Source organism: Drosophila sechellia, chromosome 3R (assembly GCF_004382195.2).
Source record: "Drosophila sechellia strain sech25 chromosome 3R, ASM438219v1, whole genome shotgun sequence".
Lineage (NCBI taxonomy): Eukaryota > Metazoa > Arthropoda > Insecta > Diptera > Drosophilidae > Drosophila > Drosophila sechellia.
In genome coordinates, this window is record NC_045952.1 from 18,592,949 (window position 1) to 18,620,895 (window position 27,947).

General features: G+C 41.8%; 1 protein-coding gene and 1 long non-coding RNA gene across 3 annotated transcripts; one reads left to right on the forward strand and one right to left on the reverse strand.

Moving 5' to 3' along the window:
- LOC6607019 (protein tipE) lies at positions 1–27,368 on the forward strand. Its single transcript, XM_002031772.2, has 2 exons — positions 1–870; positions 24,649–27,368. Exons 1-2 carry the CDS (start codon positions 101–103, stop codon positions 24,716–24,718), a joined length of 840 nt encoding a protein of 279 aa, XP_002031808.1. The 5' UTR covers positions 1–100; the 3' UTR covers positions 24,719–27,368.
- On the reverse strand, positions 6,868–18,395 carry LOC116801549. Of its 2 annotated transcripts, none has more exons than XR_004362085.1 (3): positions 18,230–18,395; positions 8,089–8,427; positions 6,868–7,709 (listed from the first exon to the last, which is right to left on the reverse strand). It is a non-coding gene; the product is annotated as an uncharacterized LOC116801549 (long non-coding RNA). The 2 variants fall into 2 exon arrangements; XR_004362084.1 differs by lacking the exon at positions 18,230–18,395 and adding an exon at positions 8,699–10,130 and having other exon boundaries at positions 8,089–8,543.
- Positions 27,369–27,947: the final 579 nt, after the last annotated feature.

Consider the following 27,947-nt stretch of genomic DNA (forward strand, 5'->3'; position numbering starts at 1 on the left):
CAGCAGCAGCAGCAGCAACGCCAGCAGCAGCAGCAGCAACGCCAGCAGCAGCAGCAGCAACAATCAGCAACATCAGCGCCCTGTGTGCACCGACAATAATATGAGGAGTGGCAGTTCGGAATTACTACTCGAGCAGCAACAACAAGAGCTACGGTTACGTAAAATCCGAGAACTGGCTCCGAAAAAGAAAAATGGCAATCGGCGCTTTCGTTCGTGGCGGGAACGTGCGCGTTTCTATGGCACCTCGACACTGGCCTTCTTCTCGGTGACCGCCGGGGCATCGCTGCTCTTCCTCGTACCGCTCTACGTGGACCCGGCGATATCGACGCTGAGCCACGATTTTATCGAGAAGCCAACGCTGTGCACGACGACGCGTCGCGAGGATCTAGTGGGTATATTCAACTGCTCGTGGAGCTCGTGTCGCGAGGGCTGCACCTCCGATTTGTACCGCTGCGTGCATATCTATGTGACGTTCATTGAGCAGAACATTACGATACCGGAGAATATGACCGATTATAGCAACTTTACGTCCGATATGGAGCAGTCCGGCGAGGCGACACTGCTCGTCAATATCAAGGGATGCGGCTATCCGCCGTCGGTGACGTGCAAGAACTTCAACGGTTACTACGGCATCGAGGGTGCCATCTTTCCGTGCTTCTACTCGCGGAAGAACAAGACGGTGGTGCTGACGTCGTACAACCACGACGACCAGGTGGCCATGATCATCCACTTCTTCGCGGTGCCCTTTGTGATAACGGTCATCTCGTCCATCGCCCTCTGCATCATGCACTGCGACTGTCGCTGCAAGAAGGATCGCAGCCACCGCCGCAATCGGCCGCAGTGCCGAAGGCCGCGCATCGAGAATCTCAGGTGAGTGGTGACGAATTCTACTCGCTATATCTAACACTCGCAAGGAGCTCTTTAGAACATCAATGAGAAAGAGAGAAAGAATTACTCGCTTTGTCAGTTTCAAAAAATCCGTCACTCAACTAATTTTCCTGAAAGTATATTTTCGTATTTTTAAATTTTTAATAAAACGAGGGTGCTTACTTATCTCTCTTCAGAAGCCAAAAAAATTTTATTATTCAAATACACATGAATTTAAAACGATTTTTTATCGCATGTACGTTGTCTTCTTTGGCCAGTAAGTTAATTTAACAAAACTCTCTCAGCAGGAAATTCCTTCCTGTCTGCAATATTTGCTTTCCTGGCGTCGGCGTAATTTAAATAATTCACTAATGACAGTTTTTCCGTGTGTGTGTGTGTGTGTGTGAGGAGGAGGAGGGGTTTTTGGTGGCAAAGTGAACGTGTCAACGGAGGGGGTGTTGTTATTTTGGAGTGATATGCGGTCTAAATTATTTATAAGACCAGGCGTCGCATGTATTTGCCACCCAGTCAAAGCATTAGAGCACGCAACAAACACGCGCCACACTGCGTATGATTGATATGTTGAGCTGTTGACAGAGCCGCCGGGGTTTGAGGTTGTTGTCTCCGCCATCGACTGCTAATGGAATTTGGACTGCGGGGTGCGCGACAATTACATTTGACCATCGAGCGAATAGAAAACAAAGGCCCATTGATTCATCAAACTTCAACTCCATTGCGCCAGCTGGTCTTTAATGCCGGTTTTTATTGAATTCCCTTTGAATTGCAGCATTATCGAATCTGTGCCATTGTTTTGCCTTCCATTTTACTACCATTTTTATTTTTTTTTTCGAGGAAATTTCCATCAGTTTTCAGTACTCATTGCACATCGATTCAATCGATAATAAATTGGTGGTCTTTTTACCCCGCCGCCCATTCCTTTGGTCCCACTTCTGCTCCTGCTCCTGTCCGCCCATTCACTTGCTACGTGCATTATTCAAATGTCATGGCAGCCAGGGTGCTCTCACATGCCAAGCCGGCTGGGCAATTTAAGCTCACCGAGTGCTCCCCGTCCAATCGAATCCCTTGTTTTCCATCGTCTGGCTCATCCAAACAGCTTGGCTTGGACTGGCCCAGAGGCTCCATCAATAATCCGGTGCAGTGAGAGGAGTGCGACGGGTCTTGCAATCGTTCTTTAACTCCACAGATTGCCGAATAATTGCTGGCCGTAAACGACCTTCGGATAGAAAGGTGACCCCATTTCAGTCAGGTATTACACAAGGAGAAATCATAGCATACTTATTTGAGCATGCTCAAGAAAAGGGGATGATACAAATTATACACAATATCAAATAATTTAAATTTAATATAGAAAAAAATAAAAATATTGATAGCATTTGAATAAACTAAAACACAGGCATGTTTTAACTTAATAACATATTATTTAGCGCTGTGTATGGACAAGAAAGAGCTAGTATTGAATGTGAGAATAAGTCTGCGGACAGCTGCAGGTGCATGTTCAACATATTCTCCCACAAAAAAGAGTTAACGTTGCAAATTCTATTGGCAGGTGGTGTGGAAATGTATCTACTGCGCATATTTTAACTTGTTTTCAACGGAAATCACTAATAAAAACAGTTGGGAAAGAGCTGTTGAAAAGTTGCGAAACAAAATGGCGCTATCTGGCAGGCACACACACACCCAGCAGACTAGCAACCCACCACCCACCGAGTGTGTGTGTGTTACATAATCAGCTTACCTTTCGCTGATGCCTTTTCTTGTCGCTGAATCCGACTTTGTTTCAGTCACAGTTTGCCGCTGAGGGATTTGCAGGATATCATTCACACGACACTCGAGCTTTAAACTCTTTCGCAATTCGAATCGTGTGCATGGCCAACTGGCAGCTGCAATTCAGTTGCCAGTTAAGTGCAACTAAAATGGATTCAACCCATTGACAGTATGCTAATGATTATGGTGCAGCATTATGGCACTTTTGCACGTTGCCGCCATTTTCGAGTGGCAGACTCTAGCACGATTCCGCATTAGCGCCACTATTGGCCCACTCAATCATTTGGCCATAACGCAACTATACATCGCAGCCAATATGGCAAAAGCAACCAACTGGCTCGGCAACTAAGTAGCCAGGAAAGCAGCCAACAGGAGTTAAAAGCCAAGTAGGCAAATATTGGCCAATAGGGGTTCGATTAATGCATACTGTTGAATTTCATAGAATTAATATTTTTACAAACCTTCTTTTTCTAACTGCTGTCCTTTGACCTTAATTAAAAGAGAGAGCAGATAAAGTTGGAGATATAAAGTATTTTGCACAATGAACAAATTTCATTAAATGTGCTAACCAAGTGACGTTCCCCAAAATCCCGCAACTTACAAATAGTTCCTTTCGGAGATGATTAAATAGGAAAACTAAACTGACTCGATGGCTTTGTGGTGCCCGTGGCGAGGGTATGGGCATGGCCACCATCAGCATCTTCCTCAAGTGCAGCTGGAACAAGAGTTTAAGGGTTCAGCCGTGGGTGGAAGAGGGTGCGGCTTTCGATGGGGGATGGGGCTGAGTTGGACTGGGGGGTGGCGATGGATGCCATGGGGGAAATGCTCCTAGTGTGGCCTACTTCTGTTTCTGCTTTTGCGGCTGCCTAGAAGCGTTTTTCTTTGTGCACGGGTGTGTGTGTGTGGGTGTCTGTGTGTCTCTATGCGAGAGTGTGCCACTTTGTGCTGCCTGCCTTTCTTTTATTTTATTTTTTATAGAAAAATCAATTTTGCTCCTTTTATGAACATCGCAAGCAGCTGAGAATGCAACGCAGTCACGTCTTTCATTTTCCTAAATGATTTCTTACGAATTGTGTGTCTGTTTTTTGTCATCGACATGGCGAAAACGTAATAGGCCAAACTTAACGAATTGAATTTCTATAAATTTTGTTAGTTTCAAAGAAGCTCACCTGTTTGTTGGTGAGCTCTGAAAGCTCACATAATCATGTGGTTCGTATTCCATTTGGGTTGGCAGGCTGCCGCAATCTAATGACAACAACAAAGGCTCCTTGATTATTGCTGAAATGCCGTTTAGTTGCAGACAGATGTTGCCCCATCGAGTGTCACGTATCCCTTTTGCCAAACAATGGTTGTGGGGGGAAAAAAACCCAAGATACCAAAAGATACCCAAGAGCCATTGTTGTAGGCCCCTATTTTTTATTTATCTGTGCCGAAACGAAAGTAGAGAAGTGCAAGCTATCTCAATCTCGGACCCACATACACATTTGTATCCTTAAGATGCGCCAGTCACGCTGAGACTTTCGCCTTGCCACGCCCACAACGCCCCGCAAATCGATATTAATAATGCGCAGCATATGAATGTTCTTCAATAAATTTCCATTTCTTGTTCGGTTCAATTGGAGATTGCCAGCGAATTCAGTCGTCGTCAGTCAGTCAGTCAGTCAATTCATGTAAATCCCCAGCAAATCCCTACACCTCCTCGATGGCCATTTTCCCTATGTATTTTCCCAGTTTCCCACTTTCCCAGCTCGTCGTTTGGGAAAAGTCTGCCGAGTTAGTGGAGACGCAGCAAATGCTTCATTATTAACATGAGCACACATTCCCCGGCGAATACATATTCATGAAGGTTCTTACGTAAATGCTAAGAACTTTCTCTGTCCCAACTATGAATCCGGAATGGAACTGAAAGCGACCAGACGATGATACATATTATACGGGGAATACGAGCCCTCATTGAATTTCCCTTTGAGTTGGGCAAACAAAACGCCAAGGAAATGCTTAAGTCCTGGAATTTCTCGGAGTCTGCATAACTGACTAAAGTTTTCAGGCGTCTGACATTGCACACTCCAATTCATGTTTATAATAATCGCACATAAAAAATATATGGATATAGCTGGAAAGGATGCAAGAATTAATATTGCACTAGAGGCGGTTATTATCTAAATTTGAATATGTTATTAAAAGGAATTTATGGCCAACCAGCAAGCATATTCCCTCTTTAGCTTGACGACCCCTTAAGATGAGGGATCTCATAATAAATGGAGAACACACATACTCACACACCTACAGCAGTGTTCGCAATAATAGAATTAAATAAAAAAAAAAACAAAGACACAAAGACACAAAGAATAGAAATTTGCAGTTCCATTAAAAAGTTTTCAGTAACATATTATTGCTTTTAATTTTTTGAGCGCTTAAGAAAATGGCACGCCTTAAAATAAAAAGTCTATTTAAGGTCTATTATCTTGAACGCAGCTGTCTGCTTTTGCTAAGGAAACGCGTACGATTTTTAATGGTCAGACATTTGGTTTAATACGGCTGTAAGGACATCATATTAAAGGACATAAGTATACTAAGACATATGGGCTGAATTAAACGGCGAGACAAAATCAGTGTCGATTTCCTTCAACTTGTGTTCTTAAATTTCCCAAGAACATCAAATGCTAGCCTTGGGGAACTGTATTTAAAACTCTGCTTACATTCGTCAGATTACCACAAATTCACTTTGAATTAGCAACATTTAAAGTTTTAACTGCACATTAAGGAATTCCGTTTTGTTCCTCCTGCTCATCCGCCTTCCGTTTCAGCCACGCCCACCCCTATCACAATTAAGCTTCAAATGCAAATGTGTGAGTTGAGACGCGCGCACCACGGGGCGTATGAGTTATATTCGTTTGGAGGGTGCGAGGCGGTAGGTCCTGTTCATCTGTAAGTTTGTTTGTCTGCTGGGCCCACCGTGAAACAGGGCAAACAAAGCTTTTATTCAAAGCAATTCACGTATATAAAACATTTATCTTTATGGCCGTCTTCAAGTGTAGTCGTGTGTCTACGTGTCAGAGAAGAAAAAAAAAACTGTAGAGACAGCAAATGGGAATGAGCAGGGGGCACGTGTGTTTATTTAGGTTTAAATTGTCAACAATGTCACATTGTTTGGCACTAATTTGGCCGCAGGAGAAGATTACATTTCGAAGGCGCTGGCCGTTGCTTTCGCAAATTTAATTACAGCTGCGTGTCCTTTTGCCTGCCATTGCAGTCACTCGAAAGTCCTGTGAGGGGCTCCGGCAACAAGGACATGCAGCAAAACAATTTTTGTTGACAATCAAGTGCAGCGGCAGTGAGCAGTGAGCGGTGGCGCGCAAGGACATCCAGCCAGCATCCTGAGCATAATGCAACAAATTTCAATGAGAGACCACCTGCCGCCAGGCCACCCAGGCCACCCAGGCCACCCAAGCCACCCAAGCCACCCAATCCACCCAATCCGCCCGATACGACCCACTCGAGAGTCCAATGGAATGCCTGGGGTGTGGCCTCGGTCACGACACTTTGCACTTCTTGTTGTTGGCCGTGTTTTTATCGGTTATGTTGCACGATGGCGGTGCGGTAGGTGGTGCTTCTGTGCCGCTGCTGGTGCATCCGCATCCGTCAGTGGCAGGACACGCCGGCAGGAGCTGAGCACTGCGGCTCAGCCCGCACAGCCGACAGGATATTGCAGAGCCACAGCCCAAGGCTGATCTGCCCACATTGTTCGCCTGCCAATCCATCTAGTCCATATGCCCGAGCTGAGGAATCCCATTCATTTAGTTTTGGAGAGTCCATCATGGATTTTTGGGCCAGCTGTCGCTGTTTTAATTTCGTAATTACAAATCCTGGCCGGTCCTTTTTCCTGGCCGCCTGCCAAGAGTCGCCTTCTTGCCTGCATTTCGCCCAAGTATCCGGCTGGGCGGCAATATTTTGCAATGATTTCTGACAGTTCTTGCGGCCGGCCCTGCCAATTATCAAAGCCTTAAGGATATTTGATTTAATTAAACCGCACAAAAACACTAAATGGGAGCAGCTCAAAACTAATTTCGAAATTCTTCTTCGCCTCGTCGTTTTGCCACTGACAGGCAATTATAGCAAAAGGCATATTTTGGTAGCCAGGACCTTGTGGCTTTGGTCTTTCGATGGCTCTCATGGCAATCGATTATTTGCAGCTCCTGGGCCCTGAAATGCACCATGTTATCTTCGGAATGTGAGCCACATATTAAATTGGAACACTAAAAAGCCTAATTAACGAAGATTGATGCAGTTTATTGTCACAGGAAGTCAGAAATAGATAATGATCTATCAACTAATGAATACTAATTTAAGGCAATGCCTTATATTTATTTGTTAATTATAAACTGAATGCATTGATATAAAATAAGAAACAATTGTAATTTTGTAATTATTTTGTCACATTTTTTTGGCATTGATATAATGATTTAATTATTAAACAAAAAGTGATATTTTGTAAAAAAATCTTTCTTTCACGAGTTTCATAAAAATATCTAATAGTAATTTTACCCTTTTTACTGCGTGCCAACAAATTTTTTAATATCCACAAAACACTTGAGTGCATTTTTTTAAAGCATTAAAATGTAAACACAGATTTTTTCCCCGCTTTAGAATAAATTGACAAAAGCTGTGTGCAATTGAGAACAATGGTTGACCTTTTTTTGTGCCCGAAGTCTCCTTTTACATTCATTACACGATCAGTTTGCTCCTGCTGCCTTATTTGTTGTCCTTCCAATTTGTTATCCCTGCGGACAAAGTGGGGTGTGAACCGGCCTAAATGCTACCGTTTTAATAAGCGTGTTTCACCGGATATTCCAGCGTTTAACGCCTGGCAACAAATTGTCGGGATTTCTCCATTCTGTTCACTTCTGCCGCCCAGCCGCCCTCCGTTTCCGATTTTTGTGTCTTTTTTTTTAACAATGTGACATGTTGCCGTTGTCCGAGATCCATATATTTTTATTACAAAGCGTTCCTTGTCCCTTGTCCGCGAAACTCTGGAGGCGGTCCCACTTGGGCTTACACTGCAAGAAATAGGGGTAACGCAAGTTGATGTGCGTGTTTCTAATGCAGAAGCATTACTTAGAAGTTAAACGAAAACTATCTGATTCTAATTTGACATTTTGGTAGAGCTTTGAGTCCCTAATATTATATTTATTATTTGATACACAAAATTTTAATATATTTTCTATATATGTATATATGTTTAAACTGCTGTTCTTTATAAACAAACAATTATATTGAATAAAAGCGCATTAATTTGCTTTTTGATCAATTTTGTTGTTTACCTTTAGTTATTGATTTAAGCAATAATCTTCTCTCTCCGAATTTTGATTTTTAATAAAATTGTTCTAGTTTTTCTTAGTGTATGCGGGTGCCCCGTCCGGTTTGCATGTAACTCACCTAAACAAGACGAACATTTGTATATTTCACAATTTCCGTTTCTGTTCCGGAACGTTGTCGCTTGCCGTTGTTCGTGTCACATCTAGTTCTTTATTTTTTTTTTGTGCTGCCTCCCTTTTTTTTTGGTCGACTTCATTTTTTTATTCGCTATTTTTTGCTGGCCTTTTCCCCACGCCAGCAGCTACAACAACAGCAGCAAAATGGGGCATTCGGGAGCTTTCAACGCAATTTGAAAGCAGTCCGCCCCCGCGATTCGGCATTGTTTGTCTGTGCGGCAACTTTGTGCGGCAGCCACCGAGCTCCAAGTGCAACGCGCCGGAAACTAAAAGCACCCAACAACTGAAATAAAAAAAAACATAAAAAAAGGGGGGAAAAATGGTAAAAAGCCAGTGACAAACATGCAAATAAGTCGACATCGTTTCGTGTCCATGCTAGTTCTCTGCTGCCAAGGCAATCTGTAAGGAGGAGGAGCAGGTGGTGGGCAGGATTGGTAGCACAACATAATAATTTCTTAAAAGTTATTGTGGCTGCCCGCTTTTTGCTTAGCCGCCTTTGTCTATGCACGGCCCCCTCAAACCCACCCAAAACCACCCAACCACCGCCCACTCACCTGCTGGCTGAGATTTATGGGCAGTCGGCTTTTAATTTGCCAGCCAGCCAAGTCCTGTCATCCTGTAGTCCTGTCGTCCTTTCGTCCTGAAGCCGTGCAAAACGCATCTCGACGCTCGTCTGGCAGAATGCCTCAACTTTTTGTTGGTTTTTTTTTTTCGAGCCGAACAAAAACCCAAGCCAACTGGGCTGCCTTTGTCTTTCGTTCTTTTTTAATGAATTGTTGTCGCTGGCAAAGCATTTTGTAATTTATTTAATTAAACTTTTTTCGCTCTCATTTCTGCACCGCTTGGAAAGAAAAGTATCCGCCACGTGCTTTTTGAAGTTTCCGCGTAATGATAAATTTGAAAGAACCCAACAAATGGATGGAAAACATGACAAAGGGCACCTACGATGACAAAGGTTAAGATTTCGCACAGATTCCTGATGTCACACAAAAGCATTGAACTGGAAATATTTTCATATGTGAATTATGTACTACATTTTTTTGAATATATTAAATTTATGGCCTCAAAATATGCTCAAAACAAGCTCCATATTGACCAAATGTCACTTATTTTAACAAGGTTTCAGTTAATAAATGGAAAGCCATGGTTTTTACTTAGCATAGGGCTTTCAAAATCGAACTCCAAGGCAGACAAAGAGTTGGGTCCATTTGGAGCCAGGACAAAGGCAATCCCTTTGGCAGTTTTATGACAAGTGGGGCAAATCATTTGTCTAATTTGTGGACCCAAAACGTGGCAGTTCCGTAAGGCAAGGACTGAAATTGATTTGCTGCTCGTGCGACAGCAGAGTGAAATTATCCGCATCCGAATCGAACTCAATATGCCGGATGGGAAAACAGGACGTGGATGTGGCCATTGTGGAGCTGGTGGAGCTGGCGGGTCCTTGGTAATTTCACCCGTTTTATGTGGCCAATAAATGTTTTATCTTTGTATCCAAATTGCCGCCAGCTGCGTGCATGCGTGCCGATAAGCACAGGACCCCCCGTTTCAGCTCAGCCCATCCAAAGTTGGTGGCCAAGCCATTGCTGCAGTGCGTCTCTTTGGCTGCCGAAAGCAAATCGATTTATTGGCCATTAAGCCCTGGCATTTAAGCCACTAATATTTTAGCCCAGTTGCATTTGCCTGCGGAGTGAGGGAGATCGCGCTTTATCGCCGCCTTGAATGTGTAAAATAATTTCGTTGTCCTGCGTCCGAATCCTCGGCCATTATTGTTATCCTTAGACTGTGCGTGACTTTGCCAACTGCCTGCATTTGGATTACGACTGCAAATTGCCTATTAAAGTCGAGTCGAGCCGCCTTTCGCATCGGCATAATTTCACATTTTCGGTCACGTTCGGACTTTTAATTTGAATTTTAACAGCTCGCCAGACACTCGACGGGCCAACCAAATGAAAAAGCAATTAAATCATTCTTATTGAGCCATTGATTTAAATTTATCGCCGATTTTTAAGCATGATGACAGCTATTAACTGAATGTCAAACGAATGAATGATTTTTTCAGTTTAAAGACGTTTTCAGAGGGCATAAAAGTCGGGAAATGTTTATAAAGAAAAAAACTTGTTTCTTGGCAATATTAAAAATTTATAAAATATTTTAGGGAATTTTGTGGCCTATACAATGTAAATATATTTTGTATTTTGACATTTAATAGCACTAAGTTAGGATAAAAATCTCTGCTGTTTAACCGAATATAAATAAATTTTTTGCCTACAAACGCCACACAATTTGCATGTGGGAACACATGGGAAATCGATTGACTGAATATGTAGTTAATACCGGAAAACATCCATGACAGCCTATAAGTTAATTTCGGTCGCCCCTCACAGTTGTATAATAAATGCGAAGCCATGTGAGCAGAGCATCAATTATGATGGCTTGTCAATTAATTGAAAGCCAATCGGATTGCATCAGACGCAATCATTTGGGGGAGACATGGTGGGGATGGCAGACGCACTAATTGGGGTTAATAAAACAAACAATGAATCCTTCGGACTGAGCCGGATTCATCAGAGGCTGATCGGATCGAAAAGGAGGCGAAGGAGGGTCCGGGGTAAATTGAGACCAACGAATTGAAACTGGCCACAGATCAAGGGGATTGGGAAGTATTTAATTGCCATAATCAGAGATAAGACCCGAGCTAATGAATTAACCAGAGTGGCGAACGTGTCCATAACCCTTTGGGGTTAGCTTAGCCATTCGTGTCCTGCCAGTGTCCTTTTCCTCAGCATAAATCTCTTGACTTGCCGGTCATTTGGCACGTGTCGAGACCAACATGAATTCACAATGACCATTTGTCGTCACTACCCTGCTGTTGGATGGTCCACGAACCATGGACCCTGGCTAAACCGCTAAGTAGCTTTTCCCCCAGCTATCTTCCTGCCATTCGCTCCTAAATAATTGAACAAGGTGGGCGACCGAGTGTCCTGTAAAATGTGATGAATGTGCAGATTGAAAATGGAAACTCGCCTCATCGCTGATTAATTTTTAAGCCCGAACAAGTGTCAATATAAATGGATGATTGCGTAATGTATGGACAGAGGCCCACGTCCACAAGCCCCACGAATTGCGGGCCAACAATTAAGCACTCTGATCGATCGATCGATGGGGTCCTTCGTCCTTTCACAGCAAATTGCACCTGACAACCGAAACTTGTCACTCGCTGTTTGTCTTTGTCACTGTGTGTTTGTGTTTGTCTTTGTTTAAGTGTGTGAGATTGACTTTCATACGTGTGAGTGGTTTACTTTATTACATAAATATTTTGTTATAATTAACCATGGAGCCTGAGGTCAAAATCAATTCCAGTTGTAAAACAATACCATTGAAATATTTGTCCCATACTTCCGATGGCTTATCACATATCAATTGAAAGCTGCAGGCGCTCTTATCTGAAATATTTGAATTAAAACGCTGTGATAAAAGGCGACATTAAAACAATAATTTAATTTATATCTTATGTTTAGAACTTCCAATTAATTACCATTTGTTCATGTGATAAAAGTGGATTTATTCGATTAATCCGCCACGAGCTCATTGAATTAATCCGCAGCTGTCAAACGCTGGGATTAATGGCCAGAGTCGAGAGGAGTCAGCATTAATCTGTTCCACGTCAGATGAAACTCCATTCCGAGCTTCACATCCGCCTAGGAGTCATATGTTATCCTTTCCGGCCTAATTGATTTGTTACTTGCGGACTTGCGGACTTACCAACCGAATGAGTAACTGACTAACTGACCAACTGACTGACTGACTGACTGACTTTGGGATTTTTCGACGGAGACCTGATCACATAATTGACATGTGCTTGCCCAAAGAGATTTCGAATGGGAAAAGGTCGAGAAGGCCGTAAAAGGAACCTCAACTTCAACTGGTGGATGATTCTATTTCATTGCGCGACTTTCGCTTTAGCATTATCAGAAACGAATCGAAATGTAGCCAAAAAAAAAAAAGGAGGCGAAGAAAACCAACTTGGCGTGCGGAGGAGTTTTCCGCGAGGTGTGGGAAAATCAATTTGTATGGCCATTTCGTTTTGGGTGGCGGTGGGCGGTGGGCAGTGGGTTGCCCGGAAAGTTAAGTTCCCGCTAACTTTGGTCACCTTTTTTTTGCCTTCTCGGGGGCGTTGAATTGGGAACTGGCCACTAAGGCTCGTAGCTCGCGAAGAACTTCACACGAATCGGAATTGGCTTTTGCTCTGTTTATGGACATTGTTGCCGTTGCTGTTATGGCTCTTTTGTGGGGCTAATGAAAATCCAAGGCTCTTGCCAACTGACTGAGTTCACTTGAACTCGATTTCCCTGCCCGCAGCACATGCATTTAGCCATATATATATACCCATATCCCATGACAAGCCGTGGAAAATCGTGGGGTTTGAGTGCGGAAATGGTCACTCATATGTCGTGCAAGAATGTGACATGTGGAATGACTGGCTGGATGACCCACAACCAACACAACAAGCCCACTTAACCCAGTCCAATCCAATCCCAACCAATCCAAACCAATACAATCCACCCAATCCACCCAATCCCCCAATTTATGCGCTCTTTACGGTAATTGGCAGGGCGCCGCGAATGTGAATGCAATTTATTTTCCCATTGTTCGCCGTGCATTTTCCACGCACGCTGTGTAAACAAATCGTTATCGTTCCGTAAGTAAACTGCTCTACATTTTGATATTTCAAGGTTTAAAAAGTTGGAAACTTAGGTTGCGCTTTTCATGGTTCTATACCATTTTTCAGAATTTTAAATACGCGACAAACTATGACAGTTTCTCTAAGACTTTCTACTTTTATTAATTTACTGACGATTTCTCTGCTTACCTCCGTAAAATCTTTTATTCATATACTTTTCATTTGGTAACAAGCTTTTCCCTTTTCAGACTCATTTCTTTATTGTATTCCCACCTTGGCCACTGCAGTTTTCATCTGCATTCAGGGAAACTCCCTAAGTAGCCACCTGCAGGAACTGCGATTACGGCGGAAAACCCACCCCTCCTCCTTTGGGGGGTCAGTGGCCGAACATAAAATGGCAAAAACTGGATAATAAAATGAAAATGAAAATGGATGTACAAGATTTGTTTTGCGTAATAAGTTTTTCTAGCTGCCAGAGGCTCTGCATTTCACATAATTTATGCAGATCGACGCTACGTGCAGCAGCAGTTGGGTGGTGAAATTGGTGAGTTGGGATGTGGTGGGTGTATGAGTGTGGATGGGTGGTTGTTTGTGTGTGACTGTGGGGGTGTTGGTATTGTAAGTGTATTTTCCCTTTGGGTGGCCATTGTGAGGGCAGAGGAGCATTTAACATAGAAATAACAATAACAATTTAACAAATTGTCGCCATTGCTTTAGCCCGTTCGCCATCTCGCTCGCACACAGCGACTAAGCGTCTAGGCGAGCAACAAAAGAAATTTAGTCGCAATATATTTTACTTGGCTTCCTGCGCTCTGTATATATGTATGTGTATATGTTGTATGTGCATATAAATATGCATACATATATATTTTGTGAATTATTTGCCTGCCTAAAAGTTCCTCAAATTGTTTACGAGAATGTTTGTTTGTGTGTGTGTTGGGCGGGGGTGGACGGAAGTGCCAGCACATTGGCAAAGAGGGGGGTGGGAAAAGCGGTGGGGTCAGAGGGCAATGGGCGGTGGGTAGTGGGCGGGTGAGAAGTCCACCCACGCGACGAACGCCCCAACAGTCGACCCTTGGCACAAAAGCTGGTTAGTCAGCCAGGCGACTCCGCTGTGCATGTGTTGGTAACTGTTTCCGCGTGTGCGTGTGTGTGCTAGTGTGACTGTGTTTGCTGGCCACACACACACAGACACACAAAAATAGCGATGAACTCATAAAAAACTTATGAAACTAATTTTGTTTTGCTTGCTTTTGCTTTTTGCTTTTACATTTGGTTTGCGTTTCTGTTGATGTTTTGTGTACCCACTACAAATTTAGTTTGAAAGGGTATGTTGTATTCGCGCATAAGTAGGGTAAGTGTAGAAATATTAAAAGAAATATATGTTAATTTTATAATTTATAACAAAGTTAACCAGCTCTCAGGTATCTAGGTATGCAATAATTTAATCCCAACGATTACTTCTCTCAAAATTATTCAAAAATATTCACTTTGTAAATGCTTATGTATTTAGTATTTGTATTATAAAGCATAAATCGTATTCTAGGATTTTGTGATTAATATTAAAAACAAGAGGTATCTTGTAGTCGTATCGCCATGAGACTTTTAACATTATGCTTGGCAATGGCATGGAGAGTTGCCTTCGCCGTCGCCAGTGTTGTTGTCCTTTGACTATTTAACTGGCCCCGAGACGTGCCAATGTGTGGGTGTTCTATAATCGTGTGCGCGTGTATGTGTGTGATTGTTGGCTCATCGCTGGCTTTTGCACGGCATTTGGGCATGGCCAAGCCAAAAGCGTGTGCCAGTCAACTTTTTGTTTTGGCCATCCGCTTGACTTTAGTTTTTGCTGGCAATGAAACCGAAAATATAAAACCAAAGCCCAGGCGGCAAATGAAAAATCAATATTATTGCAAATTGGCCTGCGTAGTCTGTTATCCTTTCGGTGAGTGGAAGCACGGCATCTGATTCGATCCCCTGACCTCTGTCTCCTTTGGATGCCACAGTTTCTATGCGATAGGAAAGCAGGAGAGCAAAGGAACTACACCAGCCATGGGAACCATCCTTTGCCATGCTTGCTGGCCAACAACGTGTCAGCTGTGTGTCCATGAGCGGAATACTAAGTGACCGACTCCTGAGCACACACACACATGCACACTCGTAGAAGGACTGCCACAAAAGGCGCCGTCAAGCGGAAATATTGCCATACGCAGCGTATGAGCAATGCGTAATTTTAAATACATTTATGCGCAATATTCTCAATTTATTCGTATGTGCCCCTTTTATTTTTGCCTCTTTTACTGTGTCAATCGCTACCAAATTGCATAGGCGAATTTAATGATGCGTGCCGAACTGGGAATTTTGTGCAATTCGAGGTGCCTTCGATTCAATGCCTTTCGAAACGGTCTCTTGGGACCATTTCCTTTTTATCGAACTTCGTTTCATTCCATAAGGATGACTTAAATTCGGAATTGGGTGATAAATAAATAAGTAATTATGCATTCCAATCTGAATATAAATCGTTTATGTTAATACAGCTATATACAGCTTAAGGAATTTAATTTGTTCCATAATTCAATTTCTAAATAATAGAAGTATATGTCTACACTTCATTAAATGTTTTAATTGAAGTATATTTACTTGAACAGATCAATTATATATTCACCAATAATTCTAATGAAAAGCAGAAGTCTTTGTTTCGTTAAATATTCATGGACTTTAAGACCAAACTTTGCTTTAGATAATTAGGCCAGTTGCAACTCTAAGCCACAAAAACCCAAAAGAATCAATGTTAATTAATATTAAAAGTCTTATGGGTCAGTGGTCGTTATAATCCAGGAAAAGGGGACAGAGGTCCTTATAATCTAACCACGTCAGCTCATTCCACAAAAACCAAACATTCTTTGGAAAACTTTCATTGTTTGTTTACGAAAACGTCTGGATTTAGGCCGGAAAACTTTTTAATTAGTAAATCCCAATTAAAATGCAAAATGTAATATTATGCCTGCGTGGCCGTCCTACTACCAATTATTCTTCAATTTGCTGATTGGATTAAGATGCGAAATTGAATTAGGTTACCGCATTAACGAGCTAGAACTGAAGCGGAAGTGGAATCCGTGGGTTGGGGATGATGGAATCTGTTTTGTGCCAATTAAAATGCTTCATAATTTATTTTTCCAAATAATTCCGTTGAAAGCTCAGAAAGCGACGACTGATAAGATATGAATTTGGCCGACGAGTAACGCAAACGCGGTAAAGATCGAAATCTGTTGGAGAAAAACTGCTCAAAACTTTTACAGCCACCGATGGGATGAGTTGGGTTCGGTTGAGATGGGATGGAAAATGAGGAAAATCTGGGAAATTCAGTGCAAAGTGAAGCGCAAAAAGCAAAAGCATGCCCTGCTCTAAGGACACGGCGGCTGCTTTTAAGCACTTTTATGCTGATGCTGTGATTTTTTACAGCTGCCATTTCGAGGCGGCTCCTCCAACTTCAAAATGCCATGGCATGAGATGGGATGGCAGCCCAGGATCTCCCAGCATCCAAATGGAATGGGCTGCTGATGGTGCGTGCGGTGGTCCCATCTTCGACAAGTTGGAGCGATGTGACGCAAGTCGATGGTCGGGTCGTTAGGCAAAACGAGTTCCAGCGCGACTATGCCAAATGATGTTTGACTATGGCAGCAGCTGCTCCTCCAGCTCCGCGGAGCTCCATCAACTTTTAAGAGGGAGCACGGAGCAGGGGAGGCCACCGCAGCCTACGAGTGTATATATTGAATTTTGTGGTAATTACAAGTAACTCACTTGGGCTCATTGACAAGAGAGTTGCGCTCCTTGCTCCTTGTAGCTCCATCACGTTTTCCCCAACATTTTCCCGTTCCAACAACTGGTGCTTTCCATACATTTTGGCGCCCAAACTGCTGACTGAGTTTGTTGACTCGCCCACTCGTAATTGGCAACGCTTCACTTGGCCCATGCCACAATGTTTGCCCAAAATGCCCGCCCTGCATTGATAATAGAAATGGGTTTAAAGTTGCCAAACAAGTTGTGAAAATATTTTCATATTTTCTTTTCGGGTCAACTTGTGGCAGCGTCAACAATGGGAGTTTTCATATTAAATATGTTTTGCACTCAACTTTTAATATGAAGTTTTTGTAAAAAATAATAGCTATGTTCTGACGTCTACCAAAACTTTTTCCATTAATTTCTTATAGAAATATTTTTACCAAAATATTGTATTTAGTATTTAATAAAGGTTTAACATAAGCATAAAAAGGAGGAACTTCAGCGATAGTAATCAATTTAAATGGCTTCGTTTGTATGGACTTTAGCTGAATGAAATTAGAGCCAACTTAAATGCGCCAGGCCGCTGAAAATGCACAAAAGATGCAACATGACATAGGCGGCACATAATCCTTTAATGAATCCTGTCCTTTGTGCCGCCAACTGCTGCTCCTAAGCTCTATTATGTCCTTCGTACCCAGTTGTTGCCGGTTTTCCCCAGGACTCCAAAGAAGTAAGCCGCAATAATTGAGATAAAAATGTGCAATTAGTGCGGAGTACGCGTTGGCTTCGCAGCTTTGGCAGCGGGGATTTTACGCAATTTACGTGGCCAGCGGACCTCAGCAGGGAAAAGTGGTGGCGAGTGGCGGGGGAAAATGGGTAAACCCAGGATGCAAGAGGTGCGCCTTGGCTTTCTGCCATTTCTGTTGTGTGGTTTGGCCATCTAAAAATAAATGCGAGTGGCGAGAGTTTTGCCTTAAACGCCGCATTAGCACCAGTCCACACGGTTTTTAAGGTGTGGTGGTTATGGTGGTGGTGGTGGAAAGTGGCATGGGAAAAGCGGAAAAGTGTAATGCTGACGCTTTGACTGTTTGGCGCTGCAGGCTGCAGCATTTCCCGCAACTTTTTGGGAGAAGCCGCCCGTTTGGGGAGCCATCCCCCCTCCAAACCATGCCGAACCAAACTAAAAACCCAAGCTCTGCGGTGGAACTCTGGTTTGCCCTCTGACCCGTGCGTTGTTCCGAGGGCGATTGTGTGTTCCTTGTTGTTTTATTTATTTGCCGCTTGTTATAATCTCAATCGCAGCACTGGCGCAAGGACATGCTCTATTGCAGGAAGCAAGAAAACAGAAAGCAGCAAAAAATACGAAACGGAGGCCAAATAAATATAATAAAATAAAAGGACACCCTCGGGGGTCGAACAGCAGCAGCAGCAGCAGCAGCAGCAGCGGTTATGGAAATAAATATTTGTTAATGTTTTATTCACTCAACTGTTATGGCACATTCGTTTGGGAAATATTTCATATTTGCTCTTTACACTCACACCCACAACAGCATGCTATTAAGGCCCCAAAAAGCTTAAAGGATATTGGGGGGTAGTGCATATAAATTATGACCGGGATACATACATATACACACATATTCCACTCGAACCCAGTTGCGGATGCAATTGCGATTTATAATTTGAAGCACAGCAAACATTTGAAGGCACTTGGAGTTCATAACTGAAATGTGTAATCCATTTGAAAGCGCTTGTTGTCATCGCTGTGTTCTGTGCGCGCCAAACAATGGCAATCCAATTAAAATGCAAACTTGATTCCAATCAACACATTTCAATAATCGCATTACGCATACGCCGCGTTGTCGCGCACAGCCAAAGCAGCGAATTCGATTTAACAATTAAGAGGGTTGCACACGGAGGTCTGGAGTGCGGAGTGTCACGGAATGATTTCATTAGCCAAGTGGAACGGGAGGCGTCACCAGAAACCACCGACAGTCGGGTATCGACAACCGAAAACCAGAAATCGAAATGAAACTCGAAATAAATCATTTTGACCGAACCTTTAACGAACATGGCCCAAAATTAAATCCAGATCCCGTCAGCTGAATTGATATCCTTTGGGCCGTCAATCCACGTGACCTGCAATCCGGTTCAATCCGATATTCAGCCCTCAAGTGGAAATCATATTAAGGGGAAAGAAATATGCGAAAAATTGATGGACCTGCTGATTGAGCTGTGAGCGGAAATTAATCAACGGAAACTAAATTTCTGGGCTTTTCACGCTGTTCTTTTTGCAGCGTGAAAATTGCAATTTTCTTTGCAGAAAAATCGAAATGAATTATTCTTATTGTGCTGCAGTATTCTATAGGATACTGGACATTATTGATTATTCTGCAGATTTGTCTATTATACTCCTACTCCATTCACATCTGATACATTTTTTATATTCAATTTTTGAAAGTAAGTTTTTTTGCCCACATTAATTGCATTTACAAACATCCATCACACGCCATCGAATATAGAAAATGTTTATTTGCATAAATCCTTTTGGCCAGTTTTGATTTTACTATTCCCTGGCCAGCAGCGGGCTGGATTTTATTTATGGCCAACGGGCTAGACATCACGTAGCTCTGGTTTGATTAATGGCACCATCTTCATCAGCTGGGTTGGCCCACTGAGAAATGTGCAAAATGAAAGCCAAGAAAACTTTACACAACATTCGCTGGCCAAAAGTTTTTCCGAGACCCAAGGGCGGATGATGAATAGTCGGTGCTTTCGGGCAGGGCTACTTAATATCAATGCCCCAGTGTCGACTTGGCCAATACAAATGTAACGCCCCCCTCTTCATTTGAGTTTGAATTCTTGTTGTACTTTCCCTGTGTTCGAGTTCCAATTGCAAGTTGGCAATTGAATTGGGCCACGCCCGCGCAAATGACAAAACAAAAGTTAGCAACGCCCCACTTGTTTTTGGCTTCAAAAATGCAGCCCGACTTTTGTTTAACTTTGCGTTGAGTGGGTGGCAGTGAATTGATTTGAAATGTCAGCCAGCGGGGTGACCTACAGCCATGGCTGTCATTGGATGTGTTCAAGGTGGCGCACGATATATATACGTATATACATCTCCCAGGACGAAGGACATGCTCAACAAGTATCCACAGCACAATGTATCTGCAGTTGCAGTGCCTTGACACACAAAACTTTGCCTCGTCCGTGAGGCAGTCACGTGCCATCAGCAGCACCGCAAGGAAAAGGCCTAACCGAATATTCATTCTAGTTGGGAGCTTTATGCAAATGTACCTGGCCCACGCCTCCAATTGGAGGAAGGGCGTGAGTCCGAGGGGCGGCTAAGCACTTCTCAAATCGTGAGCGACCTCGACGCACCACATTTTACCATCAACTCAGACGACGAGGACAAGCGCTCGGCGCTTTCATTTGCATTTAAAGTGCTGCCATATGGCCAGCAGTATAGCAATATCATCGGTGGGAAAGACAATACCAATGTAGTATATGAACCACACACCCAAACACCCCACCTAGCCACACACCCACCCAAGCACCCACTGCGTTCGAGAAACGGAGAAACGTGCCCAGGCATATAGAGGATGTTAAAAAATTTAAATACCCAATATGCATACATAAATACATATATATATACGCAAATGTTTTCCAATGCACTTTTTCAGTTTTCAAATATGCCTGCCTCTGGCAGCTGCTTGTTGTTTTTGTTTTTGGTGGTGCACACATGCAAAAATATAATAGTTATTCATGGATTAACAATTTTTTTTTTTAATTTCAATTAAATGTTTGGTGCTCGCCTGCGGCAGGCACTTTTTATACACGCCATATTGCGTAAAGATAAATGCATCATTTTCAATTTAAACAAAAGAAAATCCTATAAATAATAATTATATTTTTGCCAAACAAATTGTTGAATATTTTGAGAAAACGTAGGAAAACTCTGGAGATCATCGAAAGAACTTGATGTTATCAGTTTACCATAAAGTTTCACAGACGAGTGAAAAGCGGCCAAAGTGAATTTCAAAATGTTTGGCCAGCCTGCAAAGATTTCCCAGCCAAAAGGGGCGGCCAAAACCCAAAGTGGTTGCCGTTCTGAGCCGACAGCCAAAGCTCGTGTCCTCTCAAAAATGTAACTAATGAGATTTTAAGTTTCTCCCACTGCCACCTCCACTCGAAACTTGTCAGTTGTGTGTGGGTGTTTTTGTTGGGTGTTTCGAGTGTTTTGGGTGTCGACGTTTGTGTTTACTTGTCGCCTGCAGGCGGCGAATTTGGATAGGAGCCGAGATTCTGGCTACGATCCAGGTGCCTGCCTGGGTCAAAAGTCCCGAGCCCGCAGCATTCTGACCTCTAAGCTGGCGCCCTCACTTTCGCACTTTATCCCGGAAATCTGCTCGCCAGCCAGTTGTATCTGTATCTCTGTATTTGTATCTGTACACTGAAGAAAATATATCAAATACAAAGGTATAATTATTTATTTTAAACTGAAATCGTTACAATTTTTCCTTACCTACAAAATGACACTAGTATTAAAAGCATTAAAAAAAGAACCTTCTATCATTGAAATAAAATAATAATTTATAGTTAATAAATTGTTTTTACTTTTTACAGTCTGAGTAGAATTCGTTTTAAAAGTATTCGCATCTTAAAAAACATTACTTACTATTTATTTAATCTTGATAAGCTTCTGTGAGTTGGTTCACACATCTTTTTTGCATTTAAAGTCATTATCCTGGATTTGATGTGCCTTTTTCTCAGTGCATCGCCGCTCGTTGTTGTTTTCACGCGTCCGAGGCAGCTGTCCTTGCAGCGCCTGCGACTTGTTAGCCAAGTTTGTGGGACTTTTGGCCAAATGAAATTTTAATGTACCGTGTTTCGGGTTGAATTTGGCCAGCCTATCCCCCAGTCGCCTGGAAGGCGTGGCGCGTGTAATTTAATTTACACCGAGCATTCAGCAGGCCGCAGTGTCAGTGTCGCATTTTCAAATTAAATACGTTGGAAGTTTTGCAGTCCCGAGGACACCTTGCGCCCCCTTCTTCCGCAGGGCAGGACTCCGGCACTCCCAGGACCACCTGCACACACCTGTTTGACCTGGTTTTTTGCAGATTTTCTTGGCCAAGTGCTGCCGTTGGCCATTGCTCACTGCCAGTTGGCATTTACATTTACATTGCTTGTTGTCGCTTGTAATAAGCTTCCTCTGGCCCCAAGGATACGCCCACTGGGGCGGCAGTTAATTGCATAAAGTTGTGGAGTTTCTCGGCCGAGATATCCTCCATACTTTGGGCTGCCATATCAAATGAGTTCCTGGCCAAATCAAAACTTTGACAAGTTTTGAGCTATGCGGTAACCGAAAAGGAAACCTCATGGTTTCAGTCAACTGCAAACGTTTGTCGGTCTCAAAAAGTCGTAGGCATGCATACATATGTTTGCACTCGATTGCAATCATAAATTCAATGAAAAAGTTCAAGTTTTACATGCTACAAAGTGACACAAAGCAACCGACAGATAACCGCAGGCACTTTTCCAGCTTTTCATCGTTTTTATGACTCTCGAAACTAATTTCATGTTAAATGCAATTGAAAAAGCTTTTTAATTGCATTGGCATCCTTTATATTTTCAATTGCAGTTGCAGTTACAGTTGCAGTTGCAGTTGCAGTTGCACCTGTAGTTTCACTTCCACCATCAGCTGCACGACAACAAATTGTGCTCGAATTTGTTGCATTTTTAATTGGAACACAGTTTTCAACAGCTTGGCAACAATTTGCACACTTGCCATGTTCCATGGCTCTTTGCCCCATCTTTGCTGCTCCCCTAATGCAACTGCATCCACTCCCTTATTTTTTTTATGCTGATGAATGGTCAGCACCAGATGGTGTCCGTCTCCTGGCTTTTAGCCCACCCAAACTTGGAGGACTCAGCAGCTTTTGCACTTTGCAAAGGGCGTAAATGGTGTCCACTTGCAACTCAATTTAACGCTTACTCTGAAGAAAAGTTGAGTGCGTGGCAAAACAATAAAAGAGTTCATTGGATTTTTAAGGCAGACAAATTTCGACTTTTATATACATTTTACTGTTATTGATTTCAAATGTTATGTTATAAAAGAAATAAATTCAATTGAACTCGCATTTCGTAGATTTAAAGTTAAGAGCACAGCTTTATATGCTCCTTTCCATCAAAGCTTCGCTTGAATACCAAAAAGTTCCAACTAAACTTATATTCACTTTAAATGTAGCTTAATCCTGCGTCTAATTTGGCCAACTGAGTTATTCATAAAGCCTTTATCCATATGCAAAATGTTGTTTCAGGCAACAACTTATCCTCCCCTTTGAAACTGGGGATACTACTTCTTAATCTCTTAAAAAAATATGAATTTTTCCAATTCAATGTTTTAAACTTCTCGTTTTAATTATGACCCTTAAGCGCATTTCGAGGAGTTGCCAACACTCGAAAGTTTCCATAATATCTTTTAGTTTCTGCCCGTTTTTGTTTATTTTTGCTCCGAGCCAAACTTGCAGCAACTATTTTGAACTTTCTATGAACTGACCAGCCCGCCCGTGTGGGCGTGGCAGTACCAATTTAAGTATGTAAGTCTGGGGATTTATTAAGGACAAGGTAGTACAGCTTTCGTTCGAGAAATGAGATTTTCATTTCATTTAATATGAGAGTTGAAGAGTGCGGACAGTAAATAAACACAAAGCGGAAGGGCCAACTAAAGTAGAGTGCCAATAAAGCGAACAGACAAAGCACAGTGGGGGCCATAAGTACGCGTATAAATTACATTCGAAATAGTAAGCGAAAATGCGATTGTTTCGCATTGCTGTGCTTTGTTTCGTTACCAATCGCAATTCCATTCCATCCGAAAATCCACCCGATCTCCATCCACATCCACATCCGTTTCCGCAGCGCAGCGCAGCGCTTGTCGCATGGAAATCCCCTAAATACAATAAATTTCACATTTCATTTAATTCCATTTCATTTACAATGCGAAACCGAATCCGCAACAAGCAAACAAAGGAGATCCAATCCAATGGGCGCCCATGATAAAGAAACCGAGCCACCAACCGCCAAACGAAGCAAAGAGTGCGGAAAAGCGGAAAAATGAGGAAAGCTGGGGAAAACTCAGTTGGTGAGGCAGTCGTAGGTCTTGAGGTCAAGCAATGAAAGAAAATATGTACAAGTGTACATGGCAGTGTGTTTAATAAATAAGTGTAACAATTGAACCGAATAAATGAAATCTCTGGCCTCAGGAGCATTCACTTTGCTGGCTGAGAAACTATAGGTGCATACGAATGAGTTCTCATTTAAAGAAGGAAAACATTTTTGCAATAATGTTTATGGAAGTTCTGCAATAATCTAGAGCCTCTGCTTGGAATTAAACAAAAATGCACATGTTTATAAATAAACAAAAAAGCTCTAAAAACACAGTATCTCACAAAAAGATGCTGAAAATGAAAAGTTTGCCAGAAGTGGATTAAATTTTCTAAATTACCCAGCTTGGCTCAAAAATCGTACTCAGCTGGAAAAAGGAACACAGAGTTCCAGGACAATGCAATGCAATTAGTGAAACACGGATGAGTGATGGTGAAACTGGGATTAGTTTTCCTTGTTTGTGCGGCTCAACGTGTTGCAAGTTGCAAGGAGCAGGAGCAGCAGTTGTCTGCCTGCACACGGTGCGATAAAGTTTTTGGCTTTTCCCTTTGCCAACTTACCTATTTTCCCATGTTTTTCCCCCTTTGGCGTTGTGTCTTTAAACTTTTTATGCCAAGGCAACTTTATTCGGGGCTATACCATAAGTCTCTGGGATGTTTAAGTTATTTAAGGGATAACTAATGCATAATAAAATTCAATCACAAAAGGTTTAGGTTTACGTTTTAGCGTATTGGAAAATTGTGTGTACCTTGAAAATCTCGGTAGCTCGCTTGCTGAAAGTTAACAAAAAGGAATAGCTTATAGTTTATTACCAACAAATAATATTTAAAAATTGAAGCTATATACCTGAAACTGAACCAATGTGTTTTCTTTCCTTTACAGTGATACTTCGATATCAACGCGAGTGGATATGCTCACGCCTGCTATTGAAGTCTACAAGCCGCCCCTCTGACACAAGGACGACACTGTGGAGAGCAATTTAGGGAATCCCTCGACGAGTAGCGACTTCTAGCAGAACCTGCTAACGAGTCCTGCGGAACTAGCCAAGGATAATCTATTTGTTCTTCCAACATAGTGTCGGCCCAAAACGAACTTCGAATGGAGATGAAAGATCGGCGGATCGGTAGTTGGGTGATGGCCAAAAAGAAGTGAAGATACGACGAGCGAAACTATCAGTGGTTGTTAGTGCAACTAGCCGAGCAGAAATGAATCAGATTAATGAGACACAAAAGGACATAGACAGACACACATAAATTAATAATTGATCCAACTGAATAATTCCTAAGATTGATTAAATTTAGTTACTCTTTAGCGTAAATGATTTTTAAACCAGCCAACGCCGAAGGATAAAACCATCAGAAGTGTTAATCGGTTAATGAAATAGATCGAAGTCTAGTTTTAAGCTGTGGCAGTGGCAAATGTATTTGTATCTCTAGCCGCGTATGCAACATATATGTATGTGCATATATGTACATATGCGAAATTTGGCAATGTGTAAATTTAGTTAAAAATGTGAAGAATCATTACGGATGTAAAACAATGGCTAAATGAGACAACAAAAACACACCTAAACACAAATAGAAAATGCAATGAATAATTTTTGTACTGCTGAAAGAGAAACGAGAAAGTGGAAAACATGAGAACATTAACGTTAAGTGTACAATTTTGCATTAGGTAATGAATAAGTTTGTAATGCATTAGTAATTAAATACAATAAAATGTTCAGCTAATCACATGGAAAGCAAAAGCAACCCAAACTACAAATGCAACCAACATAAACAAAACAAAAAACAAAACAAAAAACGAAGTTACGAATATGCAATTGGAAATATGCATTCAAATGGAAATTCGGCCAGCGGCAAAAAAACATTTTACGCTTCGGTTAATCGCTCCACACAAATGTAGACACGCCACGCCTCATTTTCTATAGAATCCGCCCGCCCACATTATATAACACCCCCACCCAACTGACCATCAATCGCTTTTGGTTTGCGCAGTAGAAATCGGGTTATGGGAGCTCGTCTTAGACGACATTCGTATACCCTTCACGAAGTGCCCCAAGTTGAGAGAATTTGGTCAAATTTCAATCGGGAAATTTCTCTTATTTGCATTACTCAATGTTGACTTATTGGTTTTCTTTTTGATCGAGTAAATAAACCGAATATTTGTTGTGTAGTGAAGGTTAAAATGTTTAAAGGATAATTCAATAATGAACGTTTTTTGACTGTGATCATTTGAATGATATATAGAGGAATATGATATTATTGAGTATTGTTGTTGACAACAAAAAATTACGAAAAGCAATTAACTTCTCGATCATGATTCAATCATCCGCCATCCATCATCAATCATCAATCAAGGAGCACGCCAGCGCACATTTCGCCTAGAAGTTGCTATACAATTCCCCATCAATTAGCGTAGTGTAGTTAGATCGCAATCCCACTTGGTATTATGGCATTATAGCATTATGATTCTCTTTAATTTCGAGGCTGATCACACACACACACACAGACGCACAGACACTCACGCACACAAACACCCCATCGTGCTTGACAATATTTAAGTTCTAAAGGGAGTTTTTCAATCATTCCATCTTAAGGACATTGACACGCTGCGCCCAATTTGTAACTAACCCCGCTTATTCTGTTCCACATTGAGATACAGAGGCTTTGAAAAAGGACGAAACGAGATTGGAGACATTAGGGGATATTGAATGTTAACATTTATTTGTATAAGCTGCAGAACATTGTTGGATTTAGAGGAACCTGCATAGTTTTTTGATATTCATGTAGATACATGTAAATGCCACTCACTAAACTTAAGAGAATGAGGATTTAAAGCTACCGATGGCATCAAGGATAATTGCATTATATTTGTAATATCAAACTGTTCATAGTTAAGACGAGCCTAGCCACAGGATAACAATTAAAGCCAGAGAAACACACACAAATAACAACAAATGTATATAAGCTGACTAGAAAATTGGTAATGGAAACTTTTGAAACCAAAAAAAAAAGGAATAAAAAAAAAAGAACAAACCAAACGAACTCAATGAAGCTACAACAAAGTGCATATAATTTTGATAGTTAAGCTAATTTTAATACATTTTTTAAGATACAGCAAGAGGGCAAAGGTACTACGATACGATAAGTAAACCAACAAATAGGAAAATTCAAACCAACTGAGGAGAAGCCGTGAAAATTATTCCATTTTTACACACCCTCGTTAATTGGTTTTGTTGTTACCGCAGATAATGCAATAAACATTCGCGATATTTCTTACTATTATTGTTATTATCATTGTTGTTATAATGGAAAATTTGAATTCGAATTGTGTGCACAATGATTTTTTATACACCGCAAATTGGCTTAGTCAGTGCAAGGAAATTCGTTTTTTTTTCATAAATTCGATCAACTTAAGAGCCTGTCCGGCATTTTGAAGCGGACACACACCACACACACGCATTAAACAATTGACATTAATTTATACCACATATAACGACGGAGAAATAATGGAAAATAATAGAACTAGAACGCATATTGAATTATAAATGAGACATACATATTATTGAAGGAAATTAAAAACGAACATAAGAAAACAGATTCAAACCCTGGCTTTTTAATTCCATCAGCTAAATAACAGAAGACCACGGGATCTCCATGCAAAATCACCAGGCGGCAGAGATTATCCGATGCCATCCGCCGTCCGTCATTCCAGACCGCTGGTTATCCTTAAATGCAAAATGAGTTCAGGGAAGGAACCCCATCACAATCTAGGCGGGGGATTGGGTGGTGCGCCGTGTGGCGACGCAGCCGCGAGTTTACCTCCACCGGCAACAAAATGAAATGAAGTGAAATGAAATCAAAGGCATCCATCGCTGGTGGAGCCACCAGAAGCCAACGCATAGGGGCACACACGTGCAACATCTCGGCTCAGGGGATTTGGTGGAGATGGGTAGACCATCTACACTGGGCGAAATACCTGGAGCTAGGCAAATCACTGGAAGGCTTTAAACTCTGTTAATAATAAATGTTCCTAAAAGTATGCAAGAATATTTTATAACTCCGAAAGTTTTGGGGGAAACAAAGCAAATGCAGCAACCTCTTTTGCTGCATATCCAAGACTCCATTTTCGCAATTTCAAATTTTTCAACAGAGAATTTGCAGTTTCCATAATTCAAT

Excerpts from the sequence above, each read along its gene's own strand:
- LOC6607019 (XM_002031772.2), top strand. The coding sequence starts at position 101 with ATGAGGAGTGGCAGTTCGGAATTACTACTCGAGCAGCAACAACAAGAG. Across the intron at positions 871-24,648 it reads CCGCGCATCGAGAATCTCAG|TGATACTTCGATATCAACGC; the intron begins GTGAGTGGTGAC and ends TTTCCTTTACAG.